We start from the raw sequence: 20,799 nt of genomic DNA on the forward strand, positions 1-20,799 counted from the left end.
GAAAGAGAGCTTTTACAGCCAGCTGAACAGCGTGGTTGAGAAAATCCCGAAGGGGAACATCCAAATCCACATGGGCGACTTCAACGCGAAGATTGACTCAAACAACGCGGACCTTGAACGTGTCATGGGACGCCATGGCCTAGGAGAGATGAGCGAAAACGGGGAGCTGTTTACAGAATTCTGTGGTAATAACGACATGGTCATTGGTGGATCGCTCTTCCCCCATAGACCAGTACATAAAGCCACGTGGGTTTCCCGCGTCGGCCGAACAGAAAACCAAATCGACCACATCTGCATCAGCCGGAAATGGAGAAGGAGCCTTCTTGATGTACGCAACAAACGCAGCGCTGACATTGCATCCGACCATCATCTTGTTATCGCTGAGATACGTCTGCGCGTCGCACGTGTCCAACGACGGGAGGAGAAAGTTGGGTGCCGCTACGACGTCCGCCGATTGGAGAATCCTGAGGTGAAAAGGGCCTTTGTTGAACAACTTGAATCTCGAGCCTCGGAGTTGCCACCTGGTGGAACCGTCGAAGAGCAATGGACCAGCATCAAGAACGCCTTCATCACGACCAGTGATGAAACCCTCGGCAAAGCGCGCAGTGGGCGGAGGGAGTGGATTTCGGATGAAACTTGGAGGAAGATCGACGAGCGGAGAGAGGCGAAAGCCGGCATTGAGCGGGCGCGGACCAGATCGGCTAAGACAGCTGCCCGTCAACGATACGCCGAACTGGAGAGGGCTGTTAAACGTGCTTGTAGGCGGGACAAGAGAGCCTGGACTAACTCCCTAGCCGAACAAGGAGAAACCGCCGCCGCCAATGGTGATATCCGTTTGTTGTACGATATTTCTCGCCGCCTTAGTGGTGCCAGGATGAATACAAAGATGCCGCTAAAGGACAGAGCTGGTCAGCTATTGACTGACCGTACAGAACAGCTTAAGCGATGGACTGAACATTTTGAACAACTCTTCCGAGTTTCAAATGTCAGAGACCAACAAAACCAGCAGCGTACGACGCCTACAGTTCGTCGAATAAATCGCGTGAACTCGGAGGCGCCATCGCTGGATGAAATTGTAGCAGCCATCAAGAGTATGAAATCCAATAGAGCGCCAGGGATAGATCGTATTTCAGCCGAAATGCTCAAAGCTGACCCATCTTTGTCAGCCCAGATGATGCATCAGCTTTTCAGCAATATTTAGGAAACCGCAACTTTTCCGGTGGACTGGATGCAGGGCATATTGGTCAAAGTCCCTAAGAAAGGAGACTTAACGGAATGCGGTAACTGGCGTGGCATCACGTTGCTCTGTATTACTCTCAAAGTACTCTGTAAGATAATCCTCAACCGGATCCAGGAGAAGATCGACGCTACTCTCCGGCGGCAGCAAGCTGGATTCCATGCTGGCCGATCATGTGTAGACCATATCACAACGCTCCGCATTATATTGGAGCAGATCAACGAATTCCAGGACTCTCTTCTGCTGGTGTTCGTTGACTTCGAAAAGGCGTTCGACCGACTCAACCACGAAAACATCTGGGGCGCACTTAGGCGTAGAGGAGTTCCAGATAAGCTAGTCCATCTCATCGAGGCTCAGTACGAGGCGTTCTCGTGCAAGGTTTTGCACGACGGCGTCTTGTCCGACCCCATAAGGGTTACTGCTGGCGTGAGACAGGGCTGCATTTTATCACCGCTTCTGTTTCTCATCGTTATGGATGAGATATTAGTTGGAGCAATTGACAATAGACCAAATCGAGGATTGCCTTGGAATCCTCTAACGATGGAGCAGCTAAATGACCTCGACCTAGCCGACGACATTGTCTTGCTCGCACAACGCCAAAACGACATGCAGAGCATGTGCGCGGTGCCTGCGATACATTATTCGTGCCTGGTGGCCTGATAATTGGATATCCAATGAGGAACTCCATCGTCGGTGTCATCAACGGCCGATAGCCACAGAAATTCGTGAACGTAGGTGGAAGTTGATCGGACACACCTTGAGGAAAGGAGCGAACGAGGTTTGCAGAGCAGCACTCGACTGGAATCCACAAGGACAGCGTAGAATAGGCAGACCCAGAGGCTCATGGCGACGGAGCTTAGCAAACGACATCCGGGCTGTAGACGAGAACCTGTCCTGGCGACAGGTAAAGGCCATGGCGGGTAACCGTCAGCAGTGGAGATCTCTGATTTCATCCCTTTGTTCTGCCGGACCGGCGGACATGGACACATGAGTAAGTGCAGACTGCTCTACACAGATGACTTAAAAATTTTCTAGCGGGTGACGTCCATTGAGGATTGTAAGCAGCTACAATGGATGATCGACTTGTTTTCAGATTGGTATTCTGCAAATCGCATGGTAATTAGCGTGAAAAAATGTGCCGTGATTTCCTGCATTCGTAAAATGCATCCTATATACTGGCAGTACAAGATTAAGGGTGATGCCATTGAAAGAGTTTCAGCATTCAAGCACCTTGGTATTTTGCTAGATACACAATTGTCGTTTAGGGAGCATTACTGTTACATCATATCGAAAGCGAATCGTAATCTTGGATTCATCTTCCGGATTTCTAAGGAATTCAACGATCCGTACTGTTGAAATCGTTGTTACCTTCACAACGTGTGTTGGAGTCCAGAAATTTTCTTATTTATTTATTCAACGATATACTGTTGAAATCATTGTTACCTTCACAACGTGTGTTGGAGTCCAGAAAATTTTTTATTTAACAGCTTTCTTGGATCTAGCGTTACAGTCAGACACAAGGAAACTATTTATATATATATATATATATATATATATATATATATATATATATATATATATATATATATATATATATATATATATATATATATATAAATATATATATATATATATATATATAGCGTGTTAGCAATTAAGCTAAAAATGTGAGTTAGGCCACTAAATGTTGTGCAAGATTGATTAATTAGTTACTAAAACTATCGATTTTTTTTAATAGCTAGTTATACACTAAAACAGGCTTACAATAAACATAGAAATTGAATACCATAAAAACCAAACGTCAGGTGAGCTAAATATCTAAAATTAACTAAACCTAATGACTAGAAGATAGTACGGCAAATGGGTAAAATTAGCTTAAACCGTTGAACAGGAAAAAATCCCACCGTTGAACGTGGGTGCAAATCCAGGATCACACGTAAGCAGAAAGGGCGTGTAAGAACGGTTCACCCTTTTGTTTCCGCCCATGCATGCGGAGTTCAGCGCCTCGCTAGCAATTTTCGGGAAATCTTCAACATCACCACCCGCTACTAGTCACTCAAGCTGGTTGACGCGAGCGTTCATCGGCGAGTGTGCCGATCGTTACGTTACCACGATACGGCGTTACAACTTCGAACCACGCTCTGTAAATTCATCGATTTTGCTAGTGGGATTGATTAGCCAAGCCGTTCGAGAAGGTTTGTGGATCGGCTGCTTCATTCCGGTGCTCACAGGTAGATTTAGCATTAAGATTCGAAATATTTAGAATGTAAGTGAAAATGTGTAACAGTTAAGCTACAGAGTGACGTCACTGCTAGGCAGGAGAACACTTGAATATAATGCAACATTGAAAATGCTCGTTTGCTTCTAAAGTGGTGTTCTTATAGACTTCATCAATTGTAGAACCATCGTTTCAAAAAAATATTAATATATATGTATGACCGCATTTCAAGGTCAAGACTAAAAACTTGAGATTAGTCTATTACATAGGAACGGGGCCTTCCCTCGAAAACCCGCGCCGAGAAACGCGGCTAACACAAGCTGACAGACGAACAACGTCACGTGCAGTACCTTGCAAGTCGTAAGGGCCGGCATAGTGTCGTCGTCCTGAAAGTAAAGAGTAGTTAGATTAAAACTTCTCGCTCGGTGGTAATCTGCAATTGATGTAGGAAGCGGCACAATATGTGTCGATAACCCAACCTAACGCGTCGCTATCCTTGAGAAGTGGATTTTGCGGTCTCCTTTTGTCCAGCGCCTCTATGGTTCAAAGGTACAAGTACCAGCGAACCACATGCCCTGGCGGGTGTTGTGGGTTCGAATCCGGTTGTAATCTCAGATTACAGCTTGGTTCGACTCATGCACCTTCCAGTATTGGACAAAAGGTAGGAGTCAAAATGACTACTTGTCAAGCATAGCTACCAATACCCCCCCCCCCCTTCGTTTCCGCTCTTCCTCACCTTCACCAAAAAAAATTTTCATTTCTTTCCCTACCGTCCCTTCATCAATTGTAGAACCATCGTTTCAAAAAAACTACAAGGTATACAGCCCTAAGGGTTGTACGAAATGGTGACGTAGGACTGTGTCATATAATACTCATTATAAATGCCGTTGCTTTCGCCACCAATAGCCGTCGATGGTAAATACTGACCGTCCGTCAGTGCGATTGTGCGATGAATGAGCAGACGGCGAACCAAGAGTACCATTTTATAGTCACTGGCACTGCCGCTGCTGCTTGTAAGCTAGTGTAGGTGGTGGGGGAAACCAGATCAATTGCTGCTGCTGCTCGAATGATTATCCGACGCTGAATAAGCAAGCATTTTCCATGGAACGTTGGAACGTTAACCATTTAGAAAAGTGTAGAAAAATCTTTTCATTCTTCAATTACTATAGTTCTTATAAGAACTGTAAGACCACAACGGCCTACTGCTGAATTTGCTGCCCGTCAGTCGATCCGTTTCCATTTGCTGTTAGTTTGCGAAAATAACCGCCAAAATGCCATTGGGTGCCTCGAATTGTCATCGAAAATGACATTAGATGCCGCAAAGGTCCTTGGATTTGCCTCCAATAGCCGCCAAAATGCTATCGTTGTTACCTCCCGATTGCTATCGTTGTTGGCTCCGATCGCTGGTGTTTGCCGCCAAATGCCGTTGCTTTCGCCACCAATAGCCGTCGATGGTAAATACTGACCGTCCGTCAGTGCGATTGTGCGATGAATGAGCAGACGGCGAACCAAGAGTACCATTTTATAGTCACTGGCACTGCCGCTGCCGCTTGTAAGCTAGTGTAGGTGGTGGGGGAAACCAGATCAATTGCTGCTGCTGCTCGAATGATTATCCGACGCTGAATGAGCAAGCATTTTCCATGGAACGTTGGAACGTTAACCATTTAGAAAAGTGTAGAAAAATCTTTTCATTCTTCAATTACTATAGTTCTTATAAGAACTGTTTAAGACCACAACGGCCTACTGCTGAATTTGCTGCCCGTCAGTCGATCCGTTTCCATTTGCTGTTAGTTTGCGAAAATAACCGCCAAAATGCCATTGGGTGCCTCGAATTGTCATCGAAAATGACATTAGATGCCGCAAAGGTCCTTGGATTTGCCTCCAATAGCCGCCAAAATGCTATCGTTGTTACCTCCCGATTGCTATCGTTGTTGGCTCCGATCGCTGGTGTTTGCCGCCAAATGCCGTTGCTTTCGCCACCAATAGCCGTCGATGGTAAATACTGACCGTCCGTCAGTGCGATTGTACGATGAATGAGCAGACGGCGAACCAAGAGTACCATTTTATAGTCACTGGCACTGCCGCTGCTGCTTGTAAGCTAGTGTAGGTGGTGGGGGAAACCAGATCAATTGCTGCTGCTGCTCGAATGATTATCCGACGCTGAATGAGCAAGCTATCGAACAATTTCGCATGTCTGCGATGGGGATAATGCAAAATGTAATATTAAGTGCATCGTGTGGGATTCACGTTGGCCATTGCCCTCTGATTCCGCTTGTCTTTGGGACCGGTGTTGCCGTCAATAGCCATCGATGTTGCCGATTGGATTGGAAAAGGGGTGTGGCTTACAAAGTGGTCTCAAGGTTATCATTTGGATCCAAATCCTTTGGTGTATCTAATTGTCGTCCGTGCCTGTGAAGCTAGGCGATAACAAGGGAAATGTATGGAAAAATTCGACCTTGAATCTTTACACACATTTTCACTATTTAGCGTATAAAAAATTATTATTAGTATGTTAGTATAAAATTGCTGGACATTTTATCTATCCAACGACATATTAACTGTTATGTTTCGTACAGTAGTATACTGCCCATAAATGGAAGACAGTCACATCTGCAAAAACGTGCAACTGCGAAAAACGCTGTTGAAGCCACGACAATTTTTGTTTAATATTGAATCGATGTTGGAAACAAATCGTCCAAATCGTCATAAAATCACTTGAATGTACATAACAGAATACTTTTACAAGCAATTTGTTCACAAGTGACCTAAAATTTGTTCCAAAACTTAGAAAAACTGCCGAAGTTACTGATATGCGTTTATTTGTGCTTGAATAAGCAAGAATAAACGCATAACAGTCACAGGCACAGCAAGCCCTGATCCTTGCGTTGTCGGTGACTCGGCAGTATTTTCAAGACCACGTGTGGTTGTTGTTTTATTGTATTGTAATTTGTTATCTTGAGATCTCAGAAGCTGGTCGCTTTCTTGTGTGTCCGGAACACTCCCAGAACGTGTCCGAGTATGAGCAATGTGATCCTGGACACTATATGTGACAACAAATGAACTATTTCAAACTAGTTTTGCAATTTCGAGTACCGACTTAGAGATGTTACATGTTGTATTTTAGTTAAATTCAGAAACTGATCCCCGTAGAGGTATCTGGAACATTCACGGACATGTTTAGATGTGTCCAATGATGTCTTGAACACTTTATACGACTACCAATAGTCTATATTTGCATATGCGTGTATTTATATGTGTCACATGATGGGTTTGTTCATGGTGCATGGGTTCATGGTGCTTCTATGTTCAAGTCCCATATATTCCGGAACTTGTTCCTACTGTAACTTCGGAATCGTACATCCGATCCAAATTCTCCTCAATAGTGTTCTTCTAGGCCATAAAATCTTCCGTTTGGTTGCTGCAGGCGAATCGGTCCAGGCATTTCCCAAAAACAGATGCTTATTGATATATTTTTACTACTGTGACTGTTATGCGTTTATTTGTAATATGGGACTGACATAGTTTGATATTTTTTTCAACATCTTGGGAACAAACATAACTTTTTTGTTTGAAATATTGAAAGAACAGTTAATTTAAAGATGATTCCCAGGTTTATCTCAAAAGTGGTGAAAAGTCAGATGGGACTGTTATGCATTTATGGGCAGTATAGTAGCTATTAGCATTTGAAATATTTCATTCAAACGTTACACTTCTATTTCTCGTTTTTACAAAGTGCTACCCAGTCCCAGTATAGTAAACAAAGACGTAGTCCTACGTCAAAATATTAATATATATGTATGACCGCATTTCAAGGTCAAGCCTAAAAACTTGAGATTAGTCTATTACATAGGAACGGGGCCTTCCCTCGAAAAGCCGCGCCGAGAAACGCGGCTAACACAAGCTGACAGACGAACAACGTCACGTGCAGTACCTTGCAAGTCGTAAGGGCCGGCATAGTGTCGTCGTCCTGAAAGTAAACAGTAGTTAGATTAAAATTTCTCGCTCGGTGGTAATCTGCAATTGATGTAGGAAGCGGCACAATATGTGTCGATAACCCAACCTAACGCGTCGCTATCCTTGAGAAGTGGATTTTGCGGTCTCCTTTTGTCCAGCGCCTCTATGGTTCAAAGGTACAAGAACCAGCGAACCACATGCCCTGGCGGGTGTTGTGGGTTCGAATCCGGTTGTAATCTCAGATTACAGCTTGGTTCGACTCATGCACCTTCCAGTATTGGACAAAAGGTAGGAGTCAAAATGACTACTTGTCAAGCATAGCAACCAATACCCCCCCCCCCCCCTTCCTTTCCGCTCTTCCTCACCTTCACCAAAAACAAATTTTCATTTCTTTCCCTACCGTCCCTTCATCAATTGTAGAACCGGTGTTCTCTTGTTAGCCGAAGTTGGCTCATTCATTCCGAATATTTTGCTCAGCAATTTAGTTGGTTTACCGCACTGTTATTGGAACTCGTTCGTCTCTTATAATCCATTTATCAGTTCCGGCAAATGTCCTGATCCCATAACTATCGTTGGAAAAGCCAAATTGCATTCGAATATCTGAACATTAAACCCGCCCGAAGGAGAGTCTCTAGCCGAGCACTCAAAATTACATCAGCAGCCTCTCACCCTGTGGGAGTGGCGCTTAAGCTGCTGACGGTACGAAAGGAATTCGTTACATTTTGGCGCCCAACGTGGGGCCCGAAATAGTGATCAGTATTCTCAAGGAAACATTAATTGAAATGCTTTCATATAACTAAATTGATCGAAATTAGTTTTTTGAGTTAAAGAATTGGGGATATCTGTGACTATCGGTAATTTGAAAATAAGCTCAATTTAGTATTCAAACAATACATTCCGCGAGAGTTGATTTGTTACCAGACAGTGTGAGAAAGAATTTTGGGATAGTTAGAAATTGGATATCGTTATTATTGAAGAGAAACTTGGAAAAAAATCTAAATAGTTGTCTAAATAAATAGTTAGAATAAATAACAACCGGTAGAGAGATGCCGGGATTGTTGTCGCGTTTAGTTCATTACCATAAACGAATTAGAAGATATAGTACTGTAAGCCCAGAGGAAAATAATAACAAACAGGTTCTTCTGGACATCGCAAGTGGTCTTGCTAGTCGGCATTTTGGAATTAATTTAAATGAGGTTGGAATACACGTTCCGGTTATGAGTGTTCAATCAGTAGCTGCACAAAGCTCAATGACCTCATCAGATGGTTTACCTAACTGTGGACCATCCGTGCCAAGTCAGATTTCTCACTCAGAGACTTCGGCAGCAAATGTATCACCTTCAACATCCTCAAAACTAAGAAATCAGTTACCGTCAACTACAAATGCTACTACGGAGCATATGGATGGAGCCACCATTCAAAGTTCATTGTCCAGAGTAAATGGGATAAATGACTTCACTCAAACAATTAGACGTAATCCGGAAATGGATCAGTTAGCCCAAGATTTCTTTCAGGGACTGGTTAATCGCGAACAGAGACCGGTTGGGAATCCGATAGCCACAAGTGAAGCGAGTTGGACCCAAACGCTTCCTTTACAGCTCCCAGGAGGTGGACCCACGTTCACCCAGAATACAATGTCAGCAAATTTAGTGCAGAATTCACAGCCAAATAATGAGTTGGCACAACGTGAACAAAATCCACCGAGCGAAACACGCTTACCGATTGACCGATCAGCTACGGAATACGTACATATGTCTGAAATTGAAAATTATATTAAAAGGTATCTCGCAAATATGTTACGTCAGGGTTCATTTGTGAATCGCATACTGAATGATAGAGGAGGTGACAGCTTAGCTGATCAAATGGCGAACGTTCATTTACGGAACAGCAACGCAGCGAGCGAAACTAATGCTAGAGAAAACGGTGCGGTAAGAATAACTCCTGTTGTTCCTCTTTCGCTAAATACTGGAAACAATCTTGATAATGCAGAGGAGAGAGTCACAGCTCCGTCGACAAGTTTTCACACCTTGGTGTCACTATTCCCGCCAGCAAGGCCTTCAGTTACGCTTAACCATAGCGGAACCTTTGCTACACGAGAAGTTCCAGTAAACCAAAGTGAGAATCCTCGTGAAATACCTGGAACTGCGACGCTTCAAAACGGATCAGCTTCGAGAAGAGAGCCAGTAGGTGTGCCCTGGTTTCCCCAGCCTCGTTATGTGCCACCAAATGCGTTTGACTTTCAGTATGGAGCAGGTAATCAATATTCCACTCCAGGTCGTCGTTTACCTCACCAACAATGCAACATAATCGAGAAATGGCCAAAATTTAATGGAGATGCCAACTTGGTACCGGTAGTGGATTTTCTGAGGCAAATAGATTTACTCTGTCGCTCCTACGGAATCAGTAAGGAAGATCTCCGAATGCATGCTCATCTCTCAGTACACTAGCGCGACCGCTCTAGGGTTCAGAACCAACTTTTACCTTTGTTGGAAAAAGTGTGGGGCTTAATGGGTTACGCTTGCTAGATCGTCGGAAATTAAGTTCATGCAATTTCAGTATCAGTTAATCTTTATCAGGACGCTTTAGACGTTGTCGACTGTTAGTTTCGTAATTTTTATCGTACTTTTTTGGCCTTTTCAGTCTTTTACGGAAATTAGAACTGGCTTTTTCAATTCACTCCGACGTTTCGACTATTTATTTTAGTCTTTTTCAAGGATAGCTATAATATTTTGTCATGTTTGTTTTAGTTATAAATGTCTTTTGTTTCGATTGTACCTACAGTTGTCTCAGTTCGTCGTTAAAAATCTTTAATTTTAAGAATGTAAATGTCTTCTTTAGTTTTTCTGTGCATATCTGTCGTCTGCAAAAGATTAATATTTATAGTCTGTCTCAGTTTAGTACAGTTTGTTGGTGAAAAAACCTTTCCAAAAACTTCGCTACTATCATAGTTGAACCTACTTTTCAAACTTCGCACACTAACTGTTTTCACCGTTGCTATCTAATTGGGAAGGGGTGGTAGGGAAATTGTGCTTCTGAGTGGGTTTTATGGAGGCTAGTATCCCTGCGTATGTATGGTTTAATCCATCTACGTCGCTCCGTCTGTTGATTGTATTGGGTGTATTGTAGATATGGCACATTTCTAATATTGGGAGAGCTTTTTTCTTGTAACTGCGATCGACTATTTTGGTGTTGGGTAGATCAAATCTGTGGTTGTTATCTATGCAGTGTTCTACGAGAGCGGTTTTTTCTCTGAGAGCTCTTATCTGGTTATCAGCTGTTGTGAGTCCGTTTTTTATAAACTTGTCCAGCTGATTGATAGTGGTTTGGTGGCCAGAGAGTCTTGTTTTGAGATGGTTGGTTGTCATCCCAATGTATATTGACTCACATTCTCTACATTTGGTACTGTAAATGACGTTGTGTTGCATTAGTGTTGGGAGAGTGTCTTTAATTGGTGGGAGGAGAGCACTTAGATTATTGGTGTTTGAGTATGCAATTTTGATATCACCAAGTTCTCTTTTGAGAATTTTGGCAATTCGAGGTGATAAGTCTGCTATGTGTGGGATTGATCTGTAAAGTTGTGTGGGTTGCTTTACTAGAAATGGTTGCTGGTTAGATGGTATTTGGCTTTCTCGATCTTCTGGTGATGATGCTGTCTGGGTAGGCGATGGTCTATGGATAGCTGGCTGTTGGTTGGACGTCGTTGTATTGCTGGATTTACATGGTGTGTTCGGTGGTGGTGGCGGTGGTGGCGGTGGCGGCGGTGGTGGCGGTGGTGGGCTTGGTGGTGGGCTTGGTGGTGGTGGTTTCTCGGAGCTCCGGTTGCTTTGGTTGACGTAGCGGTTCCAACATCGGTTGATCAGCTTGATTGGGTAGTCATTGCGTTTCAGGTGTGATTGTATGATTGAGTATTTTTCAGCGTTGGTATAGTTTGTAGAGAGTCTGTCGACACGGGTGATGAAATTAATAGCGGTGTTCATTTTTTGACTGAGTGGGTGGAACGAGTGGTAGTTGATCAGTCTTCCGGAGGATATGCTTTTGGTGTACCATTGGGTCTGTATGGTTTGGTCGTTTTTCCGTATGAGGATCATACGGACTGTTAAAATTTATCATTGAGGAGTAAAATCATCATTTTCGAGTCATAAAATCACGAAAAACACCATTTACCTAAATTAATTTCAAAAAATTGAATAAATTTAGATATCATTCCTGCACCTACTTGATTCCTTGGAATTCACTCTAGCGATACACGCTGCGTAATTTGCGTGGCCATTAACAAGAAAAATGATAGATTCATGTACCGTGAACGTACCATATTCTGCGCAGTTAAGACATTTTTATGATTCTTCCGCTATTATAAGTATTCCAGACTTAAATTAATAACGTTGATAGCAGCAACGTGTAGTGCTACGTTCTATAGTATCTGGTAAAAAAACAAGGGAATTAAAAGTCGACCAACAATTGAGTATATTTTTCGTTTTATAAACTTATCCACGGTGCCTAATTCTGCGCACTTTCTTGCCCATGTTCCTAATTCTGCGCATGTTTGTTCCTAATTCTGCGCACCTAAAAAGTAACAATAAACACTCATACCATGTTGTTAATGTCTTTATACGCTAAAAGCACGTCAAAAATCCGGCATTAGCCATTACCATAAATATATCCATGATTTGGCGTTCTTGTGCTGTCCAGGTGGCACAGGAATATTGTTATCATTTTGAATGCCTTAGTTTAAATATTTTATTGTCGATAACGTGAAGGGCGAGTTGATCGGGTTTTATGCATACTGAATATTACACTTTAGACAAATATTAAAAATTGTGTTTTCATGTAGAAACCACTTCGCCACTGCCTGACAGCTCCATGAAGTTGGACATTCAAACAAAAATCAGAAAACATGGTTCCATGAAGTGGCGCTCGTAGGTTCGGACCCCAAGTCGTAACACAGGATTCCAAGTAATGCAAGTTAAAGGTTCTACTTGAATTTTCATGCCTCTATACCTCAGCCATTTGGGTGAGGTTGCGTATTCTTTCGCGATTTCTTCGAAGGATACATTACTGCGCAGAATTTGGAACATAAATAAAAAAATCTGTGCCGAAATCTGCACACTACTGCGTCACATTTTTCCAACGAAAGCAAGGCATGCAATCACTCTTTTTGTCTAAAATATGACTAACACTGATTATTCTTTCTAACTATACTGGGTAATTTGATCATTGCAAGGTATTTCGATCATAAATTTGTTAATTTTCTAGAAAGACAGTTTTAGCGTTGGTGCCAACGACGTTGTTTTCTGACATATAAAATACTTTCAGTTTCACTTTAATTTATTTCGCTGTTAAATATTATGGACATTTTGTGAATAATGACGTAATATTCAACAGGTATTTATAAAAAAATAACACAATGGTCATAGTTATGCACAATGTTGAAAAATATATAGATAAAGAAAAATGCGCAGAATTAGGAGCTGCACAGAATTAGGAGCGGTCACGGTAATCGTCATTTTCCATGATGCTTTTAAGAATTAGCTGTGCATCCAAATCTATCCCGCTATTCTTGAGCAAAATGAGTGAAAATAAGTAGGGTATCAAACATAAACAGACACGGAAATCGTAAAACTGAGTCGAAGTGTGAACTCAACCTGTTTACATGTTCGGTTTTACCTTTGTTATACTATAACAAAGGTTTTTACAGTGATTTTACCATACTCTGATGAGAATCCTTCGATTTTCTAAATATTCTGCCATAATTTCTCACCATCCCTAGTTACGTAATATTACACTTACCTTATACAATGGGTCGTCAGTTAGCCGTATCATCTGCATTCGTGTACGTGGTAGACCTGTCTTGAACTTATATTGGAAATTCCTACGAATATCCTCAATCCAAGTTTCGTGATCGACATTGTTTCTTATTTTCAACTTCTCTGTAAGATATGCATCCTTACCCTAAAATATGCAAAAATTAGTATTTTTTTGAAAACCACATAACACAAATAACAAACCTTAAAATATAGGTTCGCTTGCTGCTTTCTTACGTATTTTGCATCAATAAATTTGTTTTTTCCGAATTTATTGGTTTGAATTATACTATAGAAAAATCTATTTATAACCAAAACTAATTGTAAACACCATACAATACAAACGTGATCAGCCGATAACCAAACATTAGGAATATTATAGGTCTGCCATTAAAAATAGTACATCAGTCAACAACTTGAACACCAAACCAATCTATATTTACCATAGCATGCAGATCGCTAAAAGTCGAATAAGTAAGAGCGTCATGAACCATTGTATCCCGTACACCTCCTCCTATAGTTACAAGCAGGATGTGATCCAGTGATTTTATGGGTTTATCAGTTTCATCACATTGAAATTGATCGAAACGTGTAGATATCTTTAAGGTAGTTGTACAAAAGCTCCGATTCGAACTCCAGTGCTCATTTATCGTGGTATAGAATTGGTGGTAATAGTGATCCATTGCCAATACAGGTAAATCAAGTGGCGATGAAATAGCAAGTATGGTATTTATTAGTGGTGCAATTCCAGGGTAAACTGCTACAGCTTGAGCGATTTTGCCTCCCTAAAATAAATACATCATCATTTTTCAATTATTAACAACAATACCGTATGTTCAATGCTTGAAAAAATCAGAGGGGTTGAATTGTCAATATTTTAAGGACTAAACATCCATGGATGGTGACAATTTTGAAGTAGCCTGCATATCGAAAATAACAACTAATAATATTAATATTTTTTGAAACGATAGTTCTACAATGCCTGACCGCATTTTAAGGTCAAAGACTAAAAACACGAGTTTGGTCAACTAATAATAGTTAAATTATAGCTTAAAGGTTGTGTTTAACTGCTCTCTGCTTAGTTTCATTTGTTTTAAAATCAATCAACCAGTAAGTAAGTACCAGTACCAAAGGTACCAGAACCAATGAGTTTGTTTTTTTTTGTTTTGTTTAGATTATAGTTACTTTAACCAATTTTGGGTCATTCGTGACTTCTGCGGGGTTGGGATTTGAACCCGGGTCCTCGGCGTGAGAGGCGTGAGTGCTAACCACTACGCCGGGACTGACCCCACAGCCAATGAACCAATGAGTGCGAAATGGGCAATGTATGCAGTTTGACGGCCACATCACCCCTCTGGAAAAAACTGCTTGAGAATATCAAGCTTTGCACCATGAAAAATGCAGGTATAAAATGGCTGCTACGACGAGTGGAAAATGTTCTTTGCGCATCACTTTCGAATATAGGGTTCATGTGGGTATTTCCGGCCCATTAAGCCCATTAACAATATTCAGGAATTACGTCGAAACTATAGAGTAAGGAGGGGTAAAAGTGCGATGTGGGTAAAAGTGAGATTCAATGATTTATCGGTGCAGATTCCGAGTAAATTAACTATATTGGCATGGATGGGTGACTACTTTGACAGCTTGAGTCTAACGTAAACTTTGGTTGCTTACGTAGCATAGTTGCTGAGTTATGTGCAAATGTTATTTTAGGGCGGTTTTGATGTCATTTTTCGTTATACGGCAAATACGATATCAACAGGAGGATATTACTTGTTGAAAATTTGTAGCAGCGTTTTAAATCGCTCACATATCTGTTTTGAAAATACGGTGAAAAGAATTTACAAAATATATTTCGCTTTTCCGTAATTTAATCTAACCCCGTCAACCGCCTAGCGGGGTAAAAGTGCGATTCATGGACGGGGCAAAAGTTTGATTCATGGACGAGGCTAAAATGTATAGCTAATTATATACAGCTTTAGGCGCCATATTACAGATACTAGAAATGAAAGATCTGCAGAAAACTGTGTGCTCTACAGATGTTGGCCGAAGGAAAACTATGTTTTTCCTCTGATGAAACAAAAAACAAACATTTGGAAAAGTTTCGATCTAACGGAGGCTGCAATACACCAGCGCAAAATAGGAAAGGTGCAAATTGCGAATATTCCTTACCAAAACATAACGCAGATTAAAGATAATATGGTTTTGTTAGCTACTGTTGTGCTAATTTCATGGATTTCAGCTTCACGCTTTTGCCCCGCGGTATTCGCACTTTTGCCCCGCAAGTGGGGTAAAAGTGCGAATCGGCACTTGATCAGAAGAAAGAAGAATTTATTTTGCAAAACACTATTACCGCAGATGATTTATAGTTGAATGTGAAAACATTGAGTTACTGCATCACTATAAAATATATTATGTTGTTGTCCTTCTTTATATCTCACGAAAATTGATGACAACTTCAAACATCGCACTTATGCCCCACCCTACGCTATCTATTCAAGACATGATTTTTATACTAATTGATAGAATAACATTTACTGAATATCGGAATGCACTTGGGTCTTAATGAAACGCTACTGAATTTGAGTTATGGTCGCGAGAAATGATAAAGTTGCTGCGGCTATTTTAGGCCCATTTGCTATAGTAATGTCTGTGTTGTTTAAATATCCGGCAGGATGGAAAAGCCTGCATGGTAGAAACCATCGATTATTAAAGGCATACTGTTTACAAGTTAAAAATCCGAATTAATCCACCTACTGGCGTGACCTTCTACCAGATCATTCTGTTAGATCTTAGTATATGAATATGTATCTATAATTCAGTTAGCCATATTTTTAAACATCAATTTACTGCGAGCAACTATTGTATTTTCCTTACTAGACTCCAGAATGAATACATATATAAATCAATAAGGCCATTACAAATATTTTAAAAAGTTTTTGTCCATCTGGTGTTGGGCCATTGAAGTGGGGGGTGGCGAAAAAAACAAAGAAAATTTTTTAATCGAGCAAAAAATGTATTTTAGTCATTTTTACTCAACTCGTACACCCATTTTTCGAGTTTGTCATGCTATAGAGCCCACTTACAATTTAACCCGTATCCTACAAATATTTTTTTTGCCCCCCGAGTCAATTTCCAAGGGAACGGGGGTGTCAAAAGCTTTAAAAATAATTTGCAATGGTCTAATTCAAAAACCAAAGTGCCACAAACATTTCCGATTGCGGGTAACAGTAAGAGAAAAAATTACGACTGAAATGTTTCAGAGCACTTCCTGCATAAAACGCTGAAAAAAGAACCAGTTTGGTTTCGATTATTTTTAATTGAAATGAAATTTTGCTGATTACCACGTAAGGATTCATTTTCTATGAAACCTAATTTTTTTCGTCAAGCGTAACTATTCAAAAAGGCGTATTTAGATATGAGGACAATATTTAAAATATAGCCTAAATTATGCTCTAAAATCTGGTGAAGTGTTATCGATACGGACACTCCTTCGAATTTAAAAAACTACAAGGTATACAGCCCTAAGGGTTGTACGAAAGGGTGACGTAGGACTATATAAGATCATTAGATTGAAGACTAATGTAAATGCAGTTTGGCATATGTATGTTTATAAGAATCTGTGAGTGCCATTGTTTAAGTGAATGTTTAAAAGAGAAGAGCGAAATATTCAGATTCAATTCTTCATTGAATGCAATGGTGGCTTTGAAAATACGTGGACGAGGGTTCATAAGTACAACGCCTGCAACCATTGAGACATAGATTTCTTTTAAAAATCACTCGTGTGCATCATCAATGTTGAAATAGTAATGAATGACCAGCCCAGATTATTGTATTAAATATGATTATGCGTAGCTTGACATGTTTCAATAATCTTACTTTAACTCGCTGGTGGCCTTTAAAAGGGCCATTGGTTACAAATAACATTAAAGCCAAAGCACGTTCATCGCAAATCTAACGTGCCATTCGAATGTCCTTCTCTTTTGACATGAATGGCAAAAGGCACGTAAGTTAGCGGCGTCGATTCACTGCCTTTGCTCCGAGAAAGTTTTACCAGTTTACCTTCACAGTAGAGATGGTCGGGTAGCGGAAAATTTGCCCGAAACCCGCACCCGTACCCGTACCCGCCGGGTTCGGGTATTGAAAAAAAAATAATTTGCGGGTTCGGGTCGGGTACGGGTTCTTAATTTTTGTTTTTGAAACCGGGTACGGGTCGGGTCGGGAATCTCTATTGACCACATTTAACACTAAAGATGGTCGGGTACCCGGGCCCGTCCCGTACCCGACGGGTTGCGGTCGGGTTCGGGTATCAAAAATAATAAACTTGCGGGTTCGGGTCGGGTACGGGTTTTTAATTTTTTTCTTAATCAGGTACGGGTCGAGTTCGGGTATCCAAATTTTCATACCCGACCATCTCTACTTCACAGCTTACCGCTTGTTACATAGCAGAAAATATGGCACATACGCAAAAATTTCTGTTTTATTTGTATGAGAATCCTTATCCTCCTACCACAGGGGTGAGGGGTCTCAAACCATCATAAAATGAATTCACGCCTCCAAAAACCCCAACATGTTAAATTTGGTTTCATTTGCTTGATTAGTACTCGAGTTATGAGGAAATTTGTATTTTTGTTGGTTGGAAGCTCCCCCACCCCCTCTTAGAAAGGGAAGGGGTCTCAGTACACCATAGACAAAATTCTTACCTCCAAAAACCCCCACATGCCGAATTTGTTTCTTTTTGCTTAGTTCTCGAGTTATGAGGAAAGTTGTATTTCATTTGTGTGGGAGCCCCCTCCCACTCTTAGAAGGGGAAGGGGTCTTAGTACACTATAGAAAAAAATCCTGTCTTCTGTAACCCCCACATGTTTGACCTCTGCGGATTTTGTCACTTTTTCTGGCGTTTTTCGCAAACAGAGACATCATATTGATCTAGGTGATTAGAATCATCGTAAATAGTGACTAGGCATGGGAATTGAAAGTATCGTAATATATCGGATGAATCCAATATATTGCAATCTTATAGCGCGGCGTCAGGAACAACTCAAGGAGCGGAAAGTTATACGATGGAAGATATTAAACTGATGGACGTAGAAGAACAAAATCTAGACGAAGATGTACTTTCGTGCTCTTCCTCTATTTTGAATACGCCTCGAAAAGAGACGCGTACGGATGATAACGATGCTAGTGACTCGGATAATGATGATATAAACGTAACTTTGCTTTCAATACCACCAACAGAAATAAAAACTGTTGTGCCCAGGCAGGACCATACAGGTACTATACTGAGGACAGAACAAATGAAACCTCTAAGTGGGGCGGGGAAAAAGCGGTATAGACGTCTAATTGATAGCGGGGTCAGTCAGGATGACGCACACCGATTAGCCGCCTTACCTACGGTCTCTCCTATTTCGGATCCGGGAAAACGTTTTCGAAATAGCGAATCCAATAGTAGTGGCGAAAACCCGCGTCCAAGAAAGCAAAAAGCCCTATGGCCGCAAAAATGACTTCGAATAGAAGGTCTATTCAGCATCGATTAGATCTGATAAGAGGGGAGCCATCTGGACAATCAATGAGTTCAGATACAAGGGCAAAACCATTATACTGTACTCAGTATGTACTCAGTAGCGTAAAGGTAGGCATTATTCCAAAGGACTACCCGAACTCGGAATTAACAATGCAACAGTTGATTGCAACGCAGAAAGCTGTTCTTTGTAAAGTGCTGCATCAGCGTAAAGAACGAATTAAACCCAAATTCGGAAATTGTTTGTTTAGGCCAGGCTATCTAATACTGATCTGCAAAAATCAGGAAACGGCAGACTGGCTAAAAAACATTATCCCGAATATCATTCCTTCAATAGGGGTTGACATTATTGCTGTCGACGAACACCGGATCCCACAACCGGAAACACTCATTGGATTCTTTCCAATGAGTGCAGAAGACAGCAATGAGGACATTCTTGCTCTCTTAGATGCACAAAATGACGGGTTAGTGGTAGACAGCTGGAAGATTTTCTCTAGGAAAATAATCAACAAACGGCATGTTGAACTAACATTTAGTGTAGATGGGACATCCATGAGGTCTTTAAAAGAGTGCGACTTCGTACTGGACTTTAAATTTGGGAGTGCTCCTATTAGGAAGAAAAATCCCAGGAAAACTAAAGTTGAAACAATGGATGTTGATCACAACATGGAGGCTAGTACTGGCGAAAAGATCCGCGAAACTGGAGACGACAAAATGGTCAGGGTCAATACTGACCATAATGTCCCAGGACCGAGCGGCGTCCGAAATACGGTAAGGACTCCAAAAAAGACTATTGAGGCCAACAGTACAAAAAGGACCCGTGATGGAACTGGAGACAATGAAGTGGATGGCAAAACCACTAATAAAACTAATAAAATAAACAAACATACGATCATCAAATTCCAAAGTCACAGCATTAAGTTCATTCAAATAAATCTCCACCACGCAAAGGGTGCTAGCGCTGTACTTTGCAGGAGATTCGTCCAAAGCAAACTGGATATAGCATTTATCCAGGAGCCATGGACAAATAAAGCAAAAATATTAGGAATAGACACTATATCGAGTAAGTTGATATATGACGAAACGCAGCAGTCTCCAAGATCTGCTATTCTTTTCAATGGGAAAATCAAAATGTTGCCCATTACAGAATTTATTAAGCGTGATATAGTAGCGGCAATACTGGAAATTCCAACAACACGTGGAAAAGCAGAGATCTACGTGGCATCAGCGTATTTTCCTGGGGACGTCTAAGATGTACCACCGCCGGAAGTCTCTGCGTTTGTGACATTCTGCAAATCTAAAAACAAAGCGTTCATCATAGGATGCGATGCGAATGCGCATCATACAATATAGAATAGTAACGACATCAACAAAAGAGGTGAGTGCCTGCTAGAATACTTAAATAGTAACAATATAAATATCTGTAATAACGGTACTGATTACACTTTCATGAACTCTATCCGAGAAGAAGTTCTAGATTTAACACTATCTAGTAACACACTCTCGGAAAAACTACATAATTGGCATGTTTCTACAGAAATATCGCTATCTGATCATAAACACATTCTCTTTGAATATAAAGTGAATGAAATTATCAAAGAAACTTTCAGAGATCCCAGGAAAACAAACTGGGAGCTTTATTATTCCAAACTAATAGAGGGGGGTAGTTTCCCTGATAAAAGTATTAATACACACAGGGAGCTTGAAAATACGTCTGTTGAAGTAACTAACAGAATAATCAGAGCGTACAACGGCAGTTGTCCAATCAAGGTACGATCGACAAACAGAGACGTTCCATGGTGGAATACAAGATTAGAAAGTCTGAGAAAACAAGCTCGCAAAATGTTCAACCGAGCAAAGCGTACCTTACAATGGGGTGAATACAGGAAATCACTCACTTTGTATAATAACGAAATAAGAAAATCCAAACGTAAAAACTGGAGGCATTTATGCGAAAATATAGAAAGTACTCCTATGGTTTCTAGATTACAAAAAGTTCTGTCAACGGATCATACCAATGGTTTGGGCACTTTGAAAAACGACAACGGATGTTTCACTTCCAATGCTA

General features: G+C 41.0%; 1 protein-coding gene across 3 annotated transcripts in view; it reads right to left on the reverse strand.

Annotated features, from left to right (window-relative positions):
- Positions 1 to 20,799, reverse strand: part of LOC128738976 (GPI inositol-deacylase) — a 666,126-nt gene that overhangs the window by 461,261 nt on the left and 184,066 nt on the right. For all 3 annotated transcript variants that reach the window (XR_008412136.1, XM_053834512.1, XM_053834504.1), the window contains exons 4-6: positions 13,654 to 13,995; positions 13,415 to 13,594; positions 13,197 to 13,358 (exon numbers count right to left, since the gene is read on the reverse strand). Coding sequence is in view for 2 of the 3 variants with exons in the window: in XM_053834512.1 (XP_053690487.1) it covers positions 13,197 to 13,358; positions 13,415 to 13,594; positions 13,654 to 13,995 (684 nt within the window). In the remaining variant the exon portion in view is untranslated. The remainder of the gene's footprint in view (positions 1 to 13,196; positions 13,359 to 13,414; positions 13,595 to 13,653; positions 13,996 to 20,799) is intronic.

The sequence above is a fragment of the Sabethes cyaneus genome, chromosome 1 (genome assembly GCF_943734655.1).
Source record: "Sabethes cyaneus chromosome 1, idSabCyanKW18_F2, whole genome shotgun sequence".
NCBI lineage: Eukaryota > Metazoa > Arthropoda > Insecta > Diptera > Culicidae > Sabethes > Sabethes cyaneus.